Genomic DNA, 23,120 nt, shown 5'->3' with positions numbered 1-23,120 from the left:
CCTCCATTTCCTCATCTGTAACATGGGAGTTACAGATATAACTCCCATATAAATATGGTAACAAGTACTTACAGGATTATGATGAAGAATAAATGAGCTGATATATGTAAAATTGCTTAGAAGAATGCCAGGCACATAGGAAGTAAATAAGTGGTAGCCATTATTATTATTTCATGTTAATCATAATTATGATGGATGGAGTAGCAGCGCCTTAACAGTCTTGCTTTAGTGGAGGTTTGTTGTTGTTTGCTATCAAAGCATTTCACTGCTGGGATTGTCTAATGAAAGAGTCCTATTGTCGAGCTGTGGAAAGAGTACAACATGATAGCTTGAAAAGTGCCTGGAAAGCTCATGCTTCACCCCAGATCTTTTATCATGTATATAACCTGACCTCCCCCAAGTGCTTTTATGTCTTTAAGTTTTAGTTGCTCAGTTGTGTCTGACTGTTTGTGACCACATGGACTATAGCCTGCCAGGCTCCTCTGTCCATGGAATTCTCCAGTCAAGAATACTGGAGTGGGTAGCCTATCCCTTTTCCTGCAGATCTTTCCGACCCAGGAATTGAACCAAGGTCTCCAGCATTGCAGGCAGATTCTTTACCAACTGAGCTATCAGGGAAGCCCCAGATTCCATGTTCCTTAACATTTTCATCTGTAAAATGGGTCTGGTAATATACCATAAGCTACTATAGGGTTATTGTAAGTATTAAATGAGTTGATATATGTAAAAACACTTAGAAAAGAACTTGACAGATATTAGGTAGAGTGTGTGCTCAGTCACTCGGTCTTGTCTGACTCTTTGTGACCCCATGGACTGCAGCCCAATAGGATCCTCTGTCCACAGGATTTCCCAGGCAAGAATACTGGAGTGGGTTTCCATTTCCTACTCCAGGGGATTTCTGACCCAGGGATTGAACCCACATCTCCTTCGTATCCTGCATTGGCAGGCTGATTCTTTACCACTGAGCCACCTGGGAAGCTCATGTTAGGTACTATGTGGATGTTAACTGTTACAATTTTCAGTATGGCTAATTTTTTAGCACCTTAACCTATCGAGTTGGACAAATAGATGAAGAAATCTATATTGATAACCTAGAAATGCAAAGATTTTTTCATCGGTCGTTTGATTTCTCTTACAATACATGCTATTAAATGTCTTCTTTCAAGGTTTTAATGATCTATTAAAATGGGTTTTTGATTCAAAAAAGAGATGAACTTCCCTGATGGCTCAGGTGGTCAAGAATCTGCCTGCAGTGCAAGAGACTCGGGTTCAATCCCTGAGTCAGGAAGATCCCCTGGAGGAGGAAATGGCAACCCACTCCAGTATTCTTGCCTGGAGATTTCTATGGACAGAGGAGCCTTGTGGGTTACAGTTCATGGGGTTGAAAAGAGCTGGACACAACTGAACATGCAGGCACACATTGAAACATATACGTTATCATATGCAAAAAATAAAAGAAAAAAGGAAATAAAATACCTTACATAACTTATATAATCTTATAAAATTTGTGATGAGATTTCATCCATATTTGCAGCTAAGAGAAGCTCTCCTATCAATAGTCAAAGTCAGACCTGTGAATCACCAAATCAAGACACAAGACACCGAGAGGTGAGTATATTATAACCATAAGAAGAAAGGTAGATATTCCTTGAACACAGCGAGGTTTGAAGGGTAGGATTTGACCAGTGCTTTATCTTAGTAGCTAGCATGTAACACTTAATAAATGTTAGTTATCATTATTCATTCCACATTAAAGTATCTTGTTCTCAATTACTGAATCTCCTAATATTTGCTAGGCAACCCTAATATAAGTAACATAATACCATAGCAGATGTGGAGGAGGAAGTAGAGAGGAGGCTTAAGATGCAGTCCTACCCCTAAAGGAAACTAAAGTTTAAAGACAAATCCACATAAAACAGAAGATGTGTAATAAAACAATATAATTTGATGTATGTTCACCAAGCACTACTTGATTCAGAAAAGAAAGAAATGAAGGCCAGGGTAGTTCAAAGTCACATAGAAATGTATACCATCATTAATTTAATATGTGTTAGATGACCTCCTTTCACATTCAGTTCAACATGTGGAAAATACAATTTACTGTTATCCATCAAAATTGGATCCTCTTTCCAACTCATGCATTATTGCCAGGATTATTATTATTATGCATTATCATCATGCTTTTTACCCTCAAAACTGAAAATGTTAACATCTTGATATGTCTCCTACAGAGCAATTGCTAAGTATAGACACTGTGCTTCATATGCTATATTTCGTCTATTCTCAGATATAAATTTTTTTCACTTTTAACACATTTGAAATATAGTGTATTTTTCATGATCTTTGGCCTCTTACAATCTCTCTGCCTGGTATAAATTTTGATGCGATTGTCATTCTTGTGTAGCAAAATGTGATCATTTCGGCATCTAAGTTTGCAGAATCAGGGTCAGTGGCTTAGGAGAATGTCAGAGGGGATAGTGGAACACTCATAAGAAATAACACTCTTGATGGAGTGTAAATTATTCTGTGGGAAAAATATATATCAACAGCTCTGAGTTGAAATTTATAAATGTGAAAACATTTTAGGAATACCTACACCAATTTATTTCAGTTATATTTTCCTTTTTACATATACATGGGATGTATTTATACTTCTCAAGCGGCTCAGTGGTAAAGAATCCAGCTGCCTATGCAGGATATACAGGAGATGTAGGTTCGATCCCTGGGTTGGGAAGATACCCAGGAGAAGGAAGTGGTAACCCACTCCAGTATTCTTGCCTGGGAAATTCCATGGACCGAGGAGCCTGGTGGATTACCATCCATAGGGTCACAAAGAGTCACACAAAAACAGCATGCACATGCATGGGGTGGATATATAATCAAAAGATCTGCATAAATAAGGCTAAGTAGACCTTTTTAATAACTATAAAATAAAAAGTCCTCACTACTAAGAACTTAACTAACAGAATTTTTTTTTAGATCATACATAAAATAACAGTGTCTTATAACTGAAGACATCTTGGATACAATGAAATACATAAATTCAACATTTCAGTCTTTTTAATCCTCTCCATTTGATTTCTTGCTGAGTTATATTGTTTTCTTTTCATTCTGTTGCTAGATGTGCACTGCTATCTTCTAAATCCAGGTCCTCCTGTGTAGATTGCAGCTGGAACCACCTGATTGGATTTTCTACCTCTAGCCTCTCCTACTTCATACAAATATAGTTCATAATGCCTGATTAATCTTCCTAATGCATCATTTATTTATTAACTCATCATTCCACAGAGGCTCATTATATACAAGGCCCCATCCTTTTATTGCATCCTTTCCTCCTTAGGTGCCTTTAGTGGGTCCCCTCACCTCAAGACCAAACTCCTCTCCCTGGTTCTCTGTGCCTTCCACCACCTAGCATCCTCCTTCTTAGGTGACCTCAATTATCCCTTCAGTTAGTAAAGCACTGCTCCCAGGATGCAGGGCTTGCAGCATTAGCCTCTGAGGCTTTGCTCAGACAATTCCCTCATACTGGATTGCTCTTTCCTCCCTTCACCTATCTGAATTGTATCTTTCCTTTAGGGACCAATTTAGACCTTGAGCCCCCTTAAACTCTCATCTAATTGCTTTAACCCGCACTGTCCAGTATGACAGCCACCAGATCCATTTGGCTACTGAGCACCTGAAATATGACTATTTTGAATTGATCGAATAGTCTAAACTGGTGTTAAGTGTAAAATGTACACCATATTTTGAAGAAAATGTAAATATCTTAGTAATATTTATATTGATGACATGTTGAAATTAAAATTTTGGATTAAACAGAATATATAGTTAAAATTTTAATTTTGCCTATTTCATTTCACGATTTTAAAAATAAGATATGTGTCTCCTATTTGTGGCTTGCATTGTACTTTTTTTTTTTTTTGCATTGTACTTCTATTGAACATGATGCTATAATCTGTGTTTACTTGTTTTAAAACTTAACTGTAAGTTCTTGATTTCAAGGCTCAAATTCATCTACTATATTTTTTATCTCCAAAGCATCTAACATGAAACATACATAGTATGTTCTCGCTTAAGGATTCTTTGATCAAATTCAGAAGACTTATTTTATCAAACTTCTAGCTGTATTCTATTCTTTCTATGCATCATGGTTGAACAATACTTTCTTATTTTACATGAAAATACAACAGAAATTGTAAGGGGGTAAAATTCTGTGATCAGTTTTTGTGGCTCTATCTTTTAGCAAAGAAATTTATCTGTAACACTGATGGGAAAATATCTCACATCGGGCAGAATTACATTTATCAGATAAATGTAATTAAAGTAAGCTACTCTGTCAATAAAGTGAAATGAATTTGTGCTTACAAATAAAGGTTATTGTATTCAATTGGGAAAATGTCTTACATCTCCCCTCTGATGAATGATGAAAAACTCTGAACCTTGCACTTTTGTTTTCATGTTTTGGCTTTGATTTGATTAGCTGTTTCTCACTTACCCTTGTTTTCTGCCTCATGCCTCTATTCCATTCACCTCAGTACTGACATATCTTTGACGAATTATTGTTTTGTAGCTCTTCTTCTGTAGATACTGGATATGGAGGTGAAAAGAGAAAAGAATCAAGGGCAAAATGAAATAAAGGACATAAAAGTACTTAGCCTAATAGGCTTCTAATGATACAGGGGCTTTTTAGAAGCCTGTTTCTCTTCCTTCTTAGATGAAGGCAAAATCCCTTTGTCTATGACATATTTATGCTGCAAATTTTGTTTAATTTAAAAAACAATGTATGTATAATATGATAATTCTAGAAGATATTCCTGAAGGAAAAAAAACCCACTAATCTACTATCTCCAACCCCAAAAGGGACTCCAGGTGGTCTGTGAAATGTTCCAGTCAGATTCCATTTCCCCCAAGGCCACCGTTTCAGGCTGCCACCGAGGAAACTCCCTTGATGGAAGTCTGTCCTCCCAAACTTCCCAGGAAAGAGGACCATCACACTCCAGGTACATGACTGCAATATGATGGACAAAAATGTATTTCCAGATCCTCAAAGCTAAATATGCATTTCCAGCTACTTGTATAGCCTCTCTGTCTCTTAAAATGTGTAAATGTGTGATATTTGTATACATATTCTGGGTCAAAGTATAATTAGGTGAATACATCCAGAAATGAGTTATAAATAGCTCATTTAAATACATCCAGGCAGACGTGGTAAGACATGATTTAATGAGATGTCTGAATTGAATAATATTTTAAATATTTAAAAGCAGAAGCTCAAATGATGCTACCAAAAGATTATGTTGCAGGAATGTGAAAGGATCAACTTTAATGTATAAAAATACTTTATACTAGCAGATCCTTTTATTAAGAATGGGTGCCTCTAAAGTATGCACAGGGAATTCAGAAGTCTGTTCTTTGTGAACATTCCAAAGCTGCCTCTGTTAACTGGTGTCATAGTGAATTTGCTTACCAATGCCTTCTCTAGGGACAAACATTAGTCCACTTCTTCCTGCTCCCTGATGAAATTAAGGAAACCTGGATTCATGAGGTTTGCCTTTGTGGCCATCCATAAACTCCACTTAACAGGGGAGGAGACCATTTGTATATACCTGTTTTCAAATAAGGTTACTGTCTAATGGATAGTGTTTTAAAAGGAGGTATGTTTAAAATACCTTTATTGAAGTATAATTTATATACCATAAAATTCACCCTTTTAAGTGTACCCTTTAATGGCTTTTAACAAATTTCCAAAATTCTGCAACTATCAACACACTTCAGTTTCAGAACACTTCTATAACCCCCCCCAAATATCCCCTCTGTCTATCTCAGCCACTCCCATTCCCACACCCTGATCTGGATGATCTCTTATCATGCTTTTTGTCTATATATGGTTGCAATTCTGGATACTCCAAATAAGTGGAATTATACCATGTGTGGTCTTTTAACAGTATTTGACTTCTTTCCTTTAGCATGGTGTTTTAGATCATTGCATATGTCAATAGTTCATTCTTCTTTATTGCTGTAATATATCCATACAACAATATTCTGTTATTTGGAGGTACTACATTTTGTTTATCCTTGCATCAGTTGACGGGTGTTTGGGTTGTTTATAACTTTTTTGTCTATTGTGAATAACACTTTGACGAACATTATATATAAATTTTTGGATGAGCAAATGTTTTTAATTCTGTTGGATAGACACCTGGGAATGAAATTGCTGGGTTGTATGGTAAATTTAAGTCTAATTCTTTTTTAAGAACTATCAAACTGTTTTGAAAAATGGCTATACCATTTTACCTTTCCACCAAAAATATCTGGGGGTTCACTTTTCTTTATATCCTTGACAGAATGTGCTATTAGTTGTTTTATTATAGCCTTTCTAGTGGGTGTGATGTGGGATCTGACTGTGGTTTTAATTTATATCTTCCTAGTGAGCAATGATGTTAAGTATATTTTCATGTCTTTTATAAGCTATTTGAGTATCTTCTTAGGTGAAATATCTATTTAAACATTTTGCCCAAGTTTTAACTGGGTCATTTGTCCTCTTATTATTGAATTGTAAGAGCTTTTATGTATTCTGAATACAAGTCTTTATACCTCTCCCCACCCTGGAAAAAGATCTATAGATATTTCCTCTCAGTATTAGCTTGCCTTTTTGTTCTAAAATGATCTACCTTCTTCTGGCACCAGACAGATAAAAGAGAGTAAATGCATAAATAAATTATTTTCAGTTTAAGAATAAGAAGGCAAACAGGACGGGGTGGGCTCTTTCTCTTAGATACCTAAATAATATGGAGGAGATGGCCTCAGGAAGATCTGGGAAGAGCAACCCAGGCAGAGGGAACAAGCCTAAAGGCTTTGAAGTGGGAATAAGTTCAGTGCATTCCAGGAATGGAGGGAAGGCCAGTGTGACCAGGGGCTAGTGATGAGCAAGTGGGCAAGGTGAGGGAATCAAGCCAGACAGGCCATAAGCGGTCAGATCAGGGAGCAGCCAGGAGGCCATGGTCAGAAATCTGAATTTTGTTCCAGGTGTGATGAAAAGTCATTGAAGTTGTTTGAGCAGTGGAGTGTAATGTCACTGAATTATACCTCTTAAAGATCACTCCAGATGGTTTATGAGAATAGACTTGGAACGAAAAGCAGACACGGAGATTAGTTAGGAGACACTTGCCATGGTCCGGGTGGGAGAAGAGGTGGCTTGGTTAGGGTGGAGGTGGTAAGGGTAGAAAGGCTGAGGTGAGGCTGCAGTTGGGACATATTTAAGATAGAGCTGCCGTGACTGGATGTGAAGAGTGAGAAAAAGGAAAGGATCAAGCATAGCTTAAGTTTTTGGCTTGAATAACTCTGTGAGTAGTTATTAAATTTATGACAGGAGGAAGACTGAGAAAAATCATGTATGAAAGTATTCTGAACCTACTTTCTTCTACCTGTGTCTGTGGCCCCCACCGGATTGTCCAAGCCACTCGTCACCTCCTGCCTGGAGCCTTGCAACAGCCTGCTTATTAGTCTCCTCTCATTTACTCTTGTAACTGCCCAATAAACGATATACAGTCACGAAAAAACTTAATCATGCCACTCCTGTACTTTAACTTTTTCAATGGCTGCCCACTGGTATCAAGATAAAATTCAAAATCCTTGAAATACCCCTCAAAGCTCCACACTATCTGGCTGCTATCAAGTTCTCCTGTCTGACATCAGGCGATTACTCACATCCTATTGCTAGACTCCAATGTCTTTTGAGTTCTTCACATGCAGTGTACTTCCTCTTTAGCTCTGAGATTTGGAGTATGTTATTCCATCTGCCTGGATGGTTCTTCCATCTCTCTTTATTTAACCAGCTCCTCATTCTTCAAGACTCAATTTAAATATCATTTCCTTACTTCCTAGAGAAGCTTTGGCAAATTTTAAATCTGATCACAGAACTCCCTGTGTTCTCTTATAGTACAAATGGCAACCATAATTCAAAGACCTGTGTTGTCTAATAGATTAGACAACAACTAATAAATTAGTTGTCTAATAGTTATCTCCTTCACTGGACTGTAAAATGCATGAGCAAGGGACCAAATCTCCTTTATTCATTGCTCTACTTCTAGTGCCTGGCACATGGCCTTAATGAAGGGCACTGAATAAGTGAATAAATTTAATCTTCACAACAGCTGCACAAAGAAGACACTGTTCTTGTTTTAAAGATGAGGAACTGAAGCATAGAGAGATTAAATGACTCATTCAAGGACACACAACTAGAAAGCAGATCTAGATTTGAGCTTAATCTAGACAGTTGCATGGTCTACACTCTTCACTACTCTTCCACAAGAAGACTGGTCTTTAGGTGGAGCACAGTGGTTCCTATAGCAAACTCCCCATCTTCTGAATTATGTTTTTATGGAAGCCTCTTTGTTTTTGATCCCTCATTAAATTAAAGGAGGAAGTGTTGTGGTTCTTTGCCATAATTGGTCATTTTGGGGAACAAATGCTTAACATCACCTTCCCTGACCTCTCCTAATAGACCTGAAACTCAGTCTGTATTTGGTTCTGACCTACTTGGATCTTTCAGTACTTTAACCCGCATGGCCATTCTATCCTTCCTGTCACTTTCTCCTCTTCTTTTGCATGTTATGCTGGTTTCCTTCCCCTTACCTTTCAAGCTGAATCTTTGCAGACTTTTCCTTTGGCTTCTCTTCCATGGCCCTCTTCTTACTGTTGCTGTTTCCCTCTCCTCCCACATTCTCCCTCTGAGTAGTCTTATTTGCTGCCATAGTTTCAATCACTCACTGTATGTTCAGTTCAGTTCAGTCGCTCAGTCGTGTTGAACTCTTGGTGACCCCATAAACCACAGCAAGCCAGGCCTCCCTGTCCATCACCAACTCCCAGAGTCCACCCAAACCCATGTCCATTGAGTCAGTGATGCCATCCAACCATCTCATCCTCTGTTGTCCCCTTCTCCTCCTGCCCTCAATCTTTCCCAGCATCAGGGTCTTTTCAAATGAGTCAGCTCTTCACAACAGGTGGCCAAAGTACTGGAGTTTCAGTTTCAACATCAGTCCCTCCAATGAACACCCAGGACTGATCTCCTTTAGGATGGACTGGTTGGCTCTCCTTGCAGTCCAAGGGACTCTCAAGAGTCTTCTCCAACACCACAGTTCAAAAGCATCAATTCTTCGGCACTCAGCTTTCTTCACAGTCCAATTCTCACATCCATACATGACTACTGGAAAAACCATAGCCTTGGCTAGATGGACCTTTGTTGGCAAAGTAATATCTCTGCTTTTTAATATGCTGTCTAGGTTGGTCATAACTTTCCTTCCAAGGAGCAAGTGTCTTTTAATTTCATGGCTGCAATCCGAATCTGCAGTGATTTTAGAGTCCAGAAAAATAAAGTCAGCTATGGTTTCCACTGTTTCTCCATCTATTTGCCATGAAATGATGGGACGAGATGCCATGATCTTAGTTTTCTAAATGTTGAGCTTTAAGCCAACGTTTTCACTCTCCTATTTCACTTTTATCAAGAGGCTCTTTAGTTCTTCTTCACTTTCTGCCATAAGGGTGGTGTCATCTGCATATCTGAGATTATTGATATTTCTCCCAACAATCTTGATTCCAGCTTGTGCTTCATCCAGCCCAGTGTTTCTCATGATGTACTCTGCATATAAGTTAAATAAGCAGGGTGACAATATACAGCCTTGACGTTCTCCTTTTCCTATTTGGAACTGGTCTGTTGTTCCATGTCCAGTTCTAACTGTTGCTTCCTGACCTGCATACAGGTTTATCAAGAGGCAGGTCAGGTGGTCTGGTATTCCCATCTCTTTCAGAATTTTCCACAGTTTATTGTGATCCACACAGTCAAAGGCTTTGGCATAGCCAATAAAGCAGAAATAGATGTTTTTCTGGAACTCTCTTGCTTTTTCGATGATCCAGCAGATGTTGACCATTTGATTGTTGGTTCCTCTGCGTTTTCTAAAACCAGCCTGAACATCTGGAAGTTCACGGTTCACATATTGCTGAAGCCTGGCTTGGAGAATTTTGAGCATTACTTTACTAGTGTGTGAGATGGGTGCAATTGTGAGGTAGTTTGAGCATTCTTTGGGATTGCTTTTCTTTGGGATTGGAATGAAAACGGACCTTTGCCAGCCCTGTGGCCACTGCTGAGTTTTCCAAATTTGCTGGCATATTGAGTGCAGCACTTTCACAGCATCCTATTTTAGATTTGAAATAGCTCAACTGGAATTCCATCACCTCCACTAGCTTTGTTCGTAGTGATGCTTCCTAAGGCCCACCTGACTTCACATTCCAGGGTGTCTGGCTCTGGGTGAGTGGCAGTGATTACATCTTCGTGATTATCTGGATTGTGAAGATCTTTTTTGTACAGTTCTTCTGTGTACTCTTGTCACCCCTTCTTAATATCTTCTGCTTCTGTTAGGTCCATACCATTTCTGTCCTTCATTGAGCCCATCTTTGCATGAAATGTTCCTTGCTATCTCTAATTTTCTCAAAGAGATCTCTAGTCTTCCCCATTCTATTGTTTTCCTCTATTTCTTTCATTGGTCACTGAGGAAGGCTTTCTTATCTTTTCTTGCTATTCTTTGGAACTCTGCTTTTAAATGGGTATATCTTTCCTTTTCTCCTTTGCTTTTCACTTCTCTTCTTCTCACAGCTATTTGTAAGGCCTCCTCAGACAGCCATTTTGCTTTTTTGCATTTCTTTTTGGGGGATGGTCTTGCTCCCTGTCTCCTGTACAATGTCACGAACCTCCGTCCATAATTCATCATGCACTCTGTCAGATCTAGTCCCTTAAATCTATTTCTCACTTCCATTGTATAGTCATAAGGGATTTGATTTAGGTCATACCTGAATAGTCTAGTGGTTTTCCCCACTTTCTTCAATTTAAGTCTGAATTTGGCAATAGGGAATTCATGATCTGAGCTACAGTCTGCTCCCAGTCTTGTTTTTGCTGGCTGTATAGAGCTTCTCCATCTTTGGCTGCAAAAGATATAATCAATCTGATTTCAGTGTTGACCATCTGGTGATGTCCATGTGTAGAGTCTTCTCCTGTGTTGTTGGAAGAGGGTGTTTGCTATGACCAGTGCGTTCTCTTGGCAGAACTCTGTTAGGCTTTGCCCTGCTTCATTCTGTACTCCATGGCCAAATTTGCCTGTTACTCCAAGTGTTTCTTGACTTCCTACTTTTGCATTCCAATCCCCCATAATGAAAAGGATATTTTTTTTGGGTGTTAGTTCTAAAAGGTCTTGTAGGTCTTCATAGAACTGTTCAACTTCAGCCTCTTCAGCATTACTGATCAGGGCATAGACTTGAATTACCGTGATATTGAGTGGTTTGCCTTGGAAGTGAACAGAGATCAGTCTGTTATTTTTGAGATTGCATCCAAGTACTCCATTTTGGACTCTTTTGTTGACTATGATGGCTACTCCATTTCTTCTAAGGGATTCCTGCCCACAGTAGTAGATAGATGACCCTCAAACCTTTACATCTAACCTAGAGAACTCTTTAAAGCTCCAAACCCATGTTATCAAGAGACTGAGAGAAAGCTCTTCTTGTTCCTCCCAGGTAACTCAAACTCAGTCTGTCTAAAACCAAATGCATTCTCCTGCCTCCTGTATTTCAGTAGATGGTACCACTATCAACCCAGACATCCTAGTCAATAATGTGAGGTTTACTCCCTTCCAAGACCTTTACATTCTGCCTTCTTAATCTCTCTCAAATCCTCTCCTCCTCTCCAACCTTAGAGTCACTGACTTAGTTCAGATGCTTATCATTTCTTATTTGGATTTCTGTAGGTTATCATAATGGTATCTCTATATTCAGTGCTGCCTCCTTTTAGTCCATTACCTATATAATGTTACAAAAGTAATTTAAAATATATATCTCATCATTCTATTCCCTTGTTAACAAATCCTCAGTGGCCACGTATAGTTTTTAGGATACATTTCAAACTCCTTAGTCATCATACCTAAGTCTTCATGGTCATTCATGCCCAAGCTCACCTTTCTCAATTTTTCACTTGACACTTCTTTTTCCATGCTTATTTTCGATACCAAAATCTACATTAGCTAACAGTTGCAATACAAGTTACCAAAATTTCTTAGCAGCTTAAAATGAAAGACATTTATTATCTCACACAGTTTCTGAGGATCACATATCTAGAAACCACTTAGCTAAATGACTGTGGCTCAGGGTCTCTCAATAACAAGCCAGATCTGCAGTCATCTGAAGACTTGAATGGGCTGGAGAGTCTGCTTTCAAGGTGATTCATCTAGCTGTTGACTGAAGGGTTTAGTTCTTCAACACCGGGGCTTCTTCAAAGAGCTTCTGTTGACATGGCAACTGGCTTCCCCAAAAACACATTATCCAAGAAAGTGGATGAGGATCCAAAATGGAAGCTTCACTGTCTATTATAACCTAATCTCCAGATGGAATCTTCAGTGTCTTTTATAAGCTAATTACCAAGGTAAATGCCATCAACTCTTCTATATTCTGTGTATCACACCAGTCAATCCTCGTATAGTGAGAGGACATTACACAAGGTGGTGAATGCTAGGAGGCAGGTATTGAGGGCTATTTTGGAGGCTAATTTTAATAAACAATAATGATAACAATGTAACCATCATTTGATGTATAGAGATATATATATAGATGACTCTATGTCTATATTTTTATTATGTTATTAAGGATCTTCATATGCCTTCTTCACTAATTCTGTTATACATATTCCAAGGAGTTTAATTTAAATGTGATGTCTTACCTCAAATATAATACTGTGCTTCTGCCTGACTTTAAAAAATTGTGAAACAATGTTAGGGTGAAATATTGAGGTCATAAAATACCCAGGAACTTAAATTTCCTGCATAATTTTTCTCAACCACACTAAGCATAGAAATTTGCAAATATTAAATAGTATATGATCTTTTTTCCTCTGATAAAATTGATTGTTTATGGCTTTATTTTGATTTGCCTGTAAAGACAAAGATAACAATGATGTTCAAAGTTTCCTCTTTGTGAAAGGACATTGTTTTTTCCCATTTTTGAATATTGCCATGCTCAATCGTCTATGTATATATGCATTCTTTGGCATACATATATGTACACAGTCACCCATAGCACACATAAAACTACACGTGTGAATCAGTGGCACTTTAGAAAAATGAATTATGTCTCCTCTTTGCCTAGCTGCAGTGGCTGGTTGCCATGGAAATGATGTACAAGGTAGACCTTTCAGAAAATGCTAATTCTAATGTGTCTTCATTGGAGGAGTTCATGTATTAATCAGAAATAAAGAGAACTTTAATAACAAAACAATGCAAATATGTTAGGAACAAAAGCTATCTGCTTTTATCAAAGAAATCCAATTCACCATCTCTTTTGTCCTGACCTTTACTGAGCCAAGCATCACTCTTTATGGAACTCTGCAATCATAGAAGAGATAGCTAGTTTTTTAAAATTAATGTCAGATTTCATCTTTAATTACCATATGCATAGAGTTAATTTCTGCTTCATTAAGTACTGCACGGGGTCAGGTCTAATTCCCACAGTTCTCTGCCTCCATAGATTATCTATTATTTCTAAAGTGTTTTCCTGCTTCAGATGTACTCTACTTGCATCTCCCAACACTAATTAATAATAACTTGGTTTCCTTAAAGCCATAGTTGCTTGGAAAATATACTAAGACAATTCCTATCTTTTTTTGATACCCTTTTTTGTCATAATGAATTCTATGCATATCAAAGAAGTATATGCTAATTATGGAAAAGTTTTAAGGTATCAAATATTTTTTAAAAATCAAAAATCATCCATGAGCTTATCAGTTAGATATAAACATTATTTTTTTGTATATATACTCCTCTTCATTACTTTTATGTATACCATTTAGAATAAAACTGATATTCATCCTTTCAGAAAGTTTTCATTTTTTTCCTACAAAACAACTTATAGAATCATAGAATATTAAGTTTGGAAAGAACTCTTCTATCATACAGTGAGCTAGCTTCATACCATCTTTACTCACGTAAGTTTCTTTCTCACATTTAATTAGGTAGATAGTTTATTATAATTAGTTAATTACAATAACTTTTATTGGTTATTTAGTGACAAGTTGATTGACACTTCTGTCCTAAGTGAAAAATTATTGTTTATTCTTGCCCTTTGTTGATTATTCACCCCAGTGTAACTCACACTTTAAGCCAAATAAACTGGTACTTGAGTAACATTTACAATTGAGGTACTTCACGTTATAATATTTGCTATAGCGAGACCTGTTAACGTCATTCTTGTTTCAAATAGAGTTTCTTTAAACATTAGCAATTGAAATGTGAATTTACTTAGCAAATTTTGATTGCCTAAGTTACAGACTCGTTTTTAGTCTCTGAGTGCAGCTCTTTATCGGTGGGAGTTTTGCTGTTATACGTCTGATTATCAGTTGACCTTATCTGTTAGAAAGTAGTTAATGACTATGAGATTCAACTGTACATTAGTAATTACTTTCAGTCAAATAAACTTTGTGTGTAGACATAAATATAATCATCTGGCACCCTCAGGGAGACAAAACTGTCAACATATCATTCCAGTTAGTGTTTCCATGTAGGAATTGTTTTGGATGTTGGCTTACAAGTACAAAAGTCATGCATTATTTGTTTCTCAAGGGCAATTGTCCTCCAATCTTATTAAAATTATTTAAGAATTACTTGGAGAAATTAGGAGTATAGGATGAACAGATATAAACTACTATATGTAAAATGGACAAGCAACAAGGATTTATTGTATAACAGAGGGAATTATATTCAACATCTTCTAATAATCTATAATAGAAAACCGAATCATTTTGCTATGCACTTGAATCTAACATTTTAAATCAAGTATATTTCAATAAGAAAAAAAGATTAACTGGAGATATTATAAAGACTCCTACATCGTATTGCCAGCAATAGTGGCTTAGTAAGTTTGGGATAAGACTTGGGAGTTTTTCATTTTTACCAACTCCCCTTCTCCCTACCCCCCTCTTTGAGGGGCAAAGGGGCAGAGCAGCTGTGGGGAACTCTGTGGAGGGTGATTAATAAGATCTGTGACCTTCTATGACAGCCGTAAGCAGATCTCTGGGAGGGAGGAGTCTGGGGAAGGAATCGGTGTCCTTTTTCCTTCCCACATCCTGTGGGAGCCTCCTTCTGCAGAATTCATCCTGGAGCCAAAGGCCTGGGAGCCTCCTGTACAGTCTGTACAGACCAATCTTTCCAGACATGGAGGTAGAGAAAGGTGGAGAGTGGATGGGGTCAGGGAGCAGGGGTTGGAGGCAAGTAAGAGATATACTGCCCCCCAAATTACATATATAAATATTTACATTACATATTTATTATATATGTATATTTTATATATAATATATATACAGAGTTCTGTATAAAAATGTGTATATCATACAAAATATATATAGTGTATATATGAATAGACTTTCTGTATATATAAGTAGTGGATTTTTAGTCCATATTGAGAAAGTTCACGGTCTTAGTTGGCTGAAATTCTCTAAAAACAGAGGAAGTACACAACACTGAAGTGGTTAGCTTCACCTGTATTTTCCCAGGTGAATACACTAGAGTAATCAGCACCCAGATAAAACAGAACATTACAAGCACCCCAATCTGATAGATCATGTAACACCTAATTCATGTTTGTTAAATGTATATACTACCAGCATTTATTTGCCCATTCTCCTTTGGCTGACTTTGAGAATGTTCTCTAGTTTTTTATTGTAACAAAATTGCTGCAACAAACATCCTTATGCATATCTTCCTGTGTACATGAGCAAGAGTTTCTCTAAGGTAGAATTTCTGGATCACAAGGTAAGGACTAAAGTCGACTCACTTCAGTTCAGTTCAGTTCAGTCGCTCAGTCGTGTCCGACACTTTGCAACCCCATGAATCACAGCACGCCAGGCCTCCCTGTCCATCACCAACTCCCGGAGTTTACTCAAACTCATGTCCATCAAGTCGGTGTTGCCATCCAGCCATCTCATCCTCTGTCATCCCCTTCTCCTCCTGCCCCCAATCCCTCTCAGCATCAGGGTCTCTTCTAATGAGTCAACTGTTCACATAAGGTGGCCAAAATATTGGAGTTTCAGCTTTAGCATCAGTCCCTCCAATGAACACCCAGGACTGATCTCCTTTAGGATGGACTGGTTGGATCTCCTTGCAGTCCAAGGGACTCTCAAGAGTCTTCTCCAACACCACAGTTCAAAAGCATCAATTCTTCTGCACTCAGCTTTCTTCACCATCCAACTCTCACATCCATACATGACCACTGGAAAAACCATGGCCTTGACTAGATACTGCCAAACTGCACCCTGAGAGAGTCTGCCAGCAGTGTATGAGCATTCCCAAGTATTTTTACCCTCAGTAATACTCATGTCTTCAGTTTTCTGTAGTCTCACAGATCTGTTGAGTGTGAAGTGGTATCCCATTGTGGTCTAAGTCTACATTTCCCTGACTATTCACGAAGTGAAGTCTCTCTTATGTTTATTCCCTCTTTATGTTTTCTTTCTGGTGAAATTTCCTTCCATACCCTTTGCCCCATTTGAGCTATTTGTCTTCTTTCTGTCTTAAAAGCATTCTTTATTAGGAAGAAGACTAATCCTTTGCAGGCTAAATACATCGCAATTATGTTTTACATTTTGTAAACTTTTCAGTTTGTTTATGTTTTTAATAGAAGTTTTACATTTGAAATAGTCAGATTTATCAGGACTCTCTTAAAATAGTTGGGGATGTTATCTTCTTTAAGAACCCTTTCACCCATACTCAGTCACATCCAACGCTGTGACTCCCCACTGACTGTACCCCTCCAGGCTCCTCTGCCCATGGGGCTTCCCAGGCAAGAATACTGGCGTGGGTGGCCATTGCTTTCTCCAGGAGTTCTTCCCGACCCGCGGATGGAAGCCATGTCTCCTGCATTGACAGGCAGATTCTTTAACACTGAGCCACCTGGCCCCTGGGATCCTGTCATACTAGGTCATAAATATTCTTAGTGTTCTGTTTTGCCTTTTCAAAGTCTCTAGTTCATCTAAAGTTGCCTTTTTCTTTTTTTTTTTTGATACATGATGGTATGAAATAAGGATTTTGTTCTACCACATAAATAACTCAATTTTTCTCTCACCATTTCTTGGATGGTTATTTTCCTGCAAATGTGTAACTTTATTGAGTATTAGGGTCAGTGTACACATATGTGAGAGTATGATTTTGGGTTCTCCATTCTATTGCATCTCCCTGTTTGCCTGATTCTACCAATATACTATTGTCTTGTTATTATACTTGTTTCTGATTTTTGTTGTTGGTTTTAATAAGTTAATAATAAGTTTTATAAAAGGTTTTCTGTATCTACTAAGAAAATCATGTGGGTATGTTCTCCTATAATTTTTTTTAGGTAGTAAATTACTTTAATAGACTTTCTAATAGTAAGCCATCCTTAAATTCCTGGGAAAAAACCAACTTGTGCATTGCTGGATGGAGTTTGTTAATATTTTGTTATTTTTACATCCATGCTCATAAATGTGCCTTGTGGTTTTCCTCTCCTGACTGTTCTTGTCTGATTTCAGTAGCAAATTTACAATAGTCTCATGAACGCCTTCTTTTTCTGTCTTTGGAACACTTTGTATAAAACTAGAAATTCCCTTTTCCTTAATGTTTAATGAAATTTGACTGTAAACTTTCTAGGCTTGATACATTTTTTAAATAAATTTTATTTACCACAATTTCCTTTTTAAAGGTGGTGGGCCTATTTAGGTTTTAATTTCTTCTTGACTTAGTGCAGTTGGATAAATATGTGTTCATCTGGGTATTCAAACTTTTAATCCCCTTAATCATAGTGTTTCCCTCTATTTCTGAAACCATCACCATATCTAGTTATGTCTGCTTTTTCAATGATCGTATCTTGATCACACCTTTTATTGTATTTCTTGATTAATTTTTATTAGTTTTGTCAAAAAATAACATTTGATTTTGTTAATCCTATTTTCCTTTGTTTACTATTTTATTAGTATATGCTCCTCTTTTACTTTCCTGTCTTCTGTACTGTTTGGGGATTTATTACTTTTTTTTTTTTTTAACTTACTGAAGTATTAGCTTGGCCAAGAATTTCATTCAGATTTTTCTATTCCATCTTAGGGAAAAACCTGAACAAACTTTTTGGCCAATGCAGTGGATACTTACTTCATTATTTTTTACTTCCTATGGTTCCTTTAAACCGCAATAGTCTTGTAATACTCTAAATGTTCTTTTCATCCCACTTTATCTGTATTTCACAAGTTTTCATATGTGGAATCATTATCATTCCATGTAATATTTAAAAAATTCTCATTGCAACTTTTTATTTGACCCATGAGTTATTTCAAAGTGTGTTTCTAAATTGGCTAACTGATTAGAGCTTTATCTTTTTGCTGTTAATTTCTACTGGAATTCAACTATGGTTAGAGTACTAGGTTTATGTGAGATGTTGAATTTTCCATTTCTTTCGAGACTTAATTTGTAAACATTTCAAGGTACAAGAAAACCAATGTTAAGTGTAGTATTCAGATCTCTTATGGTCTTCAGTTCAGTTCAATTCAGTTGCTCAGTCGTGTCCGACTCTTTGCGACCCCATGGACTGCAGCATACCAGACTTCCCTGTCTACCACCAGCTCCCAAAGTTTGCTCAAACTCATGTCCATCAAGTCAGTGATGACATCCAACTGAAAGGTTGTTGCTGAGCCATGAAAGATGCCGGGATTCTTGGCCTCCAGAGGAGAAAATTCAATCCAGGGTCAGTGATGAGGCTTGATTGCTCAGAGATTTTGTGTAATAAAGTTTTATTAAAATATAAAAGAGATGGACAAAGTTTCTGACATAGACATCAGAAGGGGGCAGAAAGAGTGCCCCCCTGCTAGCCTTTAACAGTTTGTTATATACCTATCAGCATGCTGTTAATTAGGGAAAGGAAATGTCTCAAAACTCAGAGTGGCACTGGGCTCCTCAGCCACAACATGCATTTTGATTGGCACAAGGTTCATCCCAGGCCATGAATCTTGAAGAAAGGCAGGTTTCCAAATAAATATATAGTTTTTTTTTTTAACATAGATTAGGAGAACAATGTATGAGTAAAACATACTGATTTGTTGAGCCCTTATCAGTTCTGAGTCTTATGGGGAACCCACTTGAAGAAAGAGTCTAGGGTAAATGCATAGTTCATTAACATAGCTTAAGAAAAACATTTCCATAAAAAAAATGCATTGGTTAGCTCAAGGTTTGAGAAAAGTTAAGGTCAGGTGGAAGCTGGTGTTGTCATGGCAACACAGAATTTTAAGAGAAAGCTCCTTTTAATTTTGCATAGAGAAGGGAAAAATATCTGACACTTGTATTTTGTTTCCTCTTGCCACTTAAGAGACAGAGAAAAAACGTCTGACACTTGCAGTGTATTTCCTCTGTTTGGAGACCCCTAGCCTTCCTGCCTGTTACCCTCTCACAACCATCTCATCCTCTGTTGTCCCCTTCTCCTCCTGCCATCAATCTTTCCCAGCATCAGGGTCTTTTCCAAAGAGTCATTTCTTTGCATCAGGTGACCAACGGGTTGGAGTTTCAGCTTCAGCATCAGTCCTTCCAATGAATATTCAGGACTGATTTCCTTTAGGATTGACTCCTTGGATCTCCTTCTAGTCCAAGGGACTTGCAAGAGTCTTCTCCAACACCACAGTTCAAAAGCATCAATTCCTCAGTGCTCAGCTTTCTTTATACTCCAACTGTCACATCCATACATGAGTACTGGAAAATCCATAGCTTTGACTAGACGGACCTTTGTTGGCAAAGTAATGTCCCTGCTTTTTAATATGTTGTCTAGGTTGGTCATAGCTTTTCTTCCAAGGAGCAAGTGTCTTTTAATTTCATGGCTTCTGTCACCATCTGCAGTGACTTACTTATAGTCTTACTCATTTCTATATGCTTGATCTGCTATTTGCTTGAAAAATGTGTGTTAAAATACCACTATTATTGTTTGTTTATTTTCCCCTTGCATGTCTCTTAGCTTTTGCTTTAAGTGTTTGGTAACATTCTTATTAGGTATATACATGTTAAGAATTAGTATAGCTTCTTGGCTTAGTTTTCCTTTTAACATTATGGTAACCATTATTTATACCTAATAATACTATGGTAGGAAAGGGGACCCCTTCCAAAACTGGGCTCTTGTCTAACACTCAGAAATGAATTGTCTAAGGAGACACATGTGCTGACAAAGCAAGAGATTTTATTGGGAAAGGGCACCCGGGTGGAGAGCAGGAGGGTAAGGGAACCCAGGAGAACAGCTCTGTCACATGGCTTGCAGTCTTGGGTTTTATGGTGATGGGATTAATTTCTGGGTTGTCTTTAGCCAATCATTCTGACTCAGAGTCCTTCCTGGTGGTGCATGCCTTGTTCAGTCAAAAATGGATGTCCGCGAGAAGGATTCTGGGAGGAGGTCAGACATGTGGTGTCTCCTTTTGACCTTTCCGTAACTCTTCCGGTTGGTGGAGGCATATTAGTTCCCTCCTGTCGTAAAACAACTCACGCAAATGGTTACTATGGTGCCTGGCCAGGGTGGGTGGTTTCAATCAGTGTGCTTCCCCTAACAATACTTTCTACCTCAAAGTTTTTTTTTTATTATTGTTACACCAACTTCCTTTCAATTGTATTTACATGTTTATACCTATTCTCTCCCTTCCTAACTTTCTGTGTCCTCAAATATTAGGATTTTATTTCTTAATTAGAATGTGACTAAACCTTGTTTTGTAAATCCACTGTAAACATTCTTTTATCCCATTAATGTATTCAGTATTCATTTTGATAACTGACATTTTGGATTTGTATTTTCCATTTTATTTTATTTTATACTTTTTATATACTTCTGTATTTTATGTTTATGTTTTTCCTTCTCTGTCAACTGATTGTATTTTCTCTAATCTCCTTGTTTCTTCTTTTGGAAGGAGTTTTCTATTATATGGCTACTATTGAAAGTATAACATAGATTCTTATCTACTCAAAGTCAGAATTAAATGAAATCCCAATGTTTCAGCTCCAGTCACTCTGTGCCTTATTATATACTGTCATATACAGTTGTGAAAACATCACCATAATCAAGATAATGAACATACCCATCACCCTTTAAAATGTCCTTGTGCCCATTGTAATTTTCCCCCTTCTGAACCCCACTCTTTCTTCATTTACAGGCAGCCACTGATCTTCTTTCTGTAACAGTAGGTTAGTTTGCAATTTTCCAGAATTTCGTATAAGTGAAAACATACTCTTTTTACCCAGCACAATTATTGAATATAATACTTTTCTCCTTTTTATTGCTAAGTAATATTCTGTCATATGAATATATCACAATTTGTTTATTCACTCACCTGTTGAAGTACATTTGTGTTGTTTTAAGTTCGGGACCATTACATTCTTATAAAGTTCTTTTCCACTCCATGTCAGTTAAAAAAAAAAAAAAAGCCAAATTTTTTTCTAGTACTATTATGGCTTTATATTTCTGCATCTAAATTTTAATCTATCTTGATTTTATTTGGTGAATAAAATATATTAATTTAAGATAGGCTAAATTAAATTTTTCCTGAGGAGTAAGTCAATTATGCCAATATTATTTATTGACTAGTATATTCTTTGAAGTAATTTGATTCTTGATCTTTATGTATATATTAAATATTTGTAAATACTTGAATCTTTTGTAGCTCATATTTTATACTACTGAACTCTTGTTTAAACCCTTGACTAAATATTATTGTTGTAAAACACAGATTAATATCTTTTTTTTTTTTTTTAGATTAATATCTTGTAATTCATACTCTTTACATTTCTTGTTAAACCTCTCTTGGTTACTCCCAATTTTTTTTCATCCATTCAATTAATTTCTTTGGAAATTTCATTGGAATTTGTGATATTGTGATTTATAAAAAGAAACATATAATATTTTGTCTTCATCCTTGTTTCTGGCACAAAGTCCCTATAATCCTTAGGGTATCCTAAGTGATGAGTGGAACAACTATCTTTTGCTATGTTAATAAGGAGACTTTTGGACAGCATGTAAGTTTAAAGGGCTTTTGTTTGTTTAGTTCTTTACAGTTTCCTTGGCTCCTTTACATAATATTATCAAATTTAAATTTAAAAATCTTTATGAAGTACACATAAGGATTATTCCCATTTCTATCAAGGTACAAGTCAACCTGATGGCTTAGTATAAAAGAAACATCATGATATGAACCTCATCAGTTTCTATAGACCCTCATCATTGTCCACCACCACCCAAATTACTAACTGTACCAACTACTCGAGTCTCCTCCACCTGTTTGAAACTCATGACTTCTTTTTAAACTCCATTCCTTCATAGGCACTGTTTCCTCTGACTGAAATGCTGACCCACTCTCCTGACCAATCCTCAATTTTGCCTGGATAACTGCTACCTGACCTTTAAAACTCTCTCCAGTGTCTCTACTTCTAGGTAGTATCTAGCAGAAGTAGAATGAGTGAGACCATTTAGGAGGGTGGTAGGATGAAACAGACAAGCGACAAGTAAATGACTAAATGAGCCAGTGAGAAAAGTGGAAGCTATAAGCCATGTTTTGCCACCCCTGGGAATGTATGACTTCTGATATAACCATGTGCTTTCTGCCTTTGGAAACAGGGTCTCTCTCGTGATACCTCCATGCCAAAGGTCCCGCTATGCCACCTACTTTGACGTTGCTGTTCTTCGCTGCCTACTCCAGCCGCACTGGTCTGAGGAAGGCACTCAGTGGTCTCTGATGTACTATCTACAAAGACTGAGACACATGTTGGAAGAGAAGCCAGAAAAGCCCCCAGAGCCAGATATTCCTCTCCTGCCCAGACCCAGGAGTAGCTCCATGGTGGCAGCAGCTCCCTCACTAGTGAACACACATAAAACCCAAGTAAGAGCATCTCAGGTCCACTGTTTTTTTCAACAAACAACTTTGCCATAACAGAGTCTTTTTTCTTCTGTGTATCCAGCTCTTATTTATCCCATTGCTGACTGATTGGTGGGTTACTCTGATACTATTATCCTTTCCTTTCCATCTTTTACTACTGGACCATTTTGCTGTTCTGTTTTGCAAAATT

The 23,120-nt window shown here is 37.3% G+C and overlaps 1 protein-coding gene across 15 annotated transcripts in view; it reads left to right on the top strand.

The window, feature by feature from the left end:
* The window catches only part of UNC80 (unc-80 homolog, NALCN channel complex subunit), a 223,463-nt gene that overhangs the window by 14,955 nt on the left and 185,388 nt on the right, over positions 1-23,120 (top strand). For all 15 annotated transcript variants that reach the window (XM_043910184.1, XM_043910183.1, XM_043910182.1 and 12 more), the window contains exons 6-8: positions 1,535-1,608; positions 4,861-5,000; positions 22,672-22,933. In XM_043910184.1, the coding sequence (XP_043766119.1) occupies positions 1,535-1,608; positions 4,861-5,000; positions 22,672-22,933 (476 nt within the window). The remainder of the gene's footprint in view (positions 1-1,534; positions 1,609-4,860; positions 5,001-22,671; positions 22,934-23,120) is intronic.

The sequence above is a fragment of the Cervus elaphus genome, chromosome 8, assembly GCF_910594005.1.
Source record: "Cervus elaphus chromosome 8, mCerEla1.1, whole genome shotgun sequence".
In the NCBI taxonomy this organism is placed as follows: domain Eukaryota; kingdom Metazoa; phylum Chordata; class Mammalia; order Artiodactyla; family Cervidae; genus Cervus; species Cervus elaphus.
This window is presented reverse-complemented; position numbering and strand designations above follow the sequence as displayed.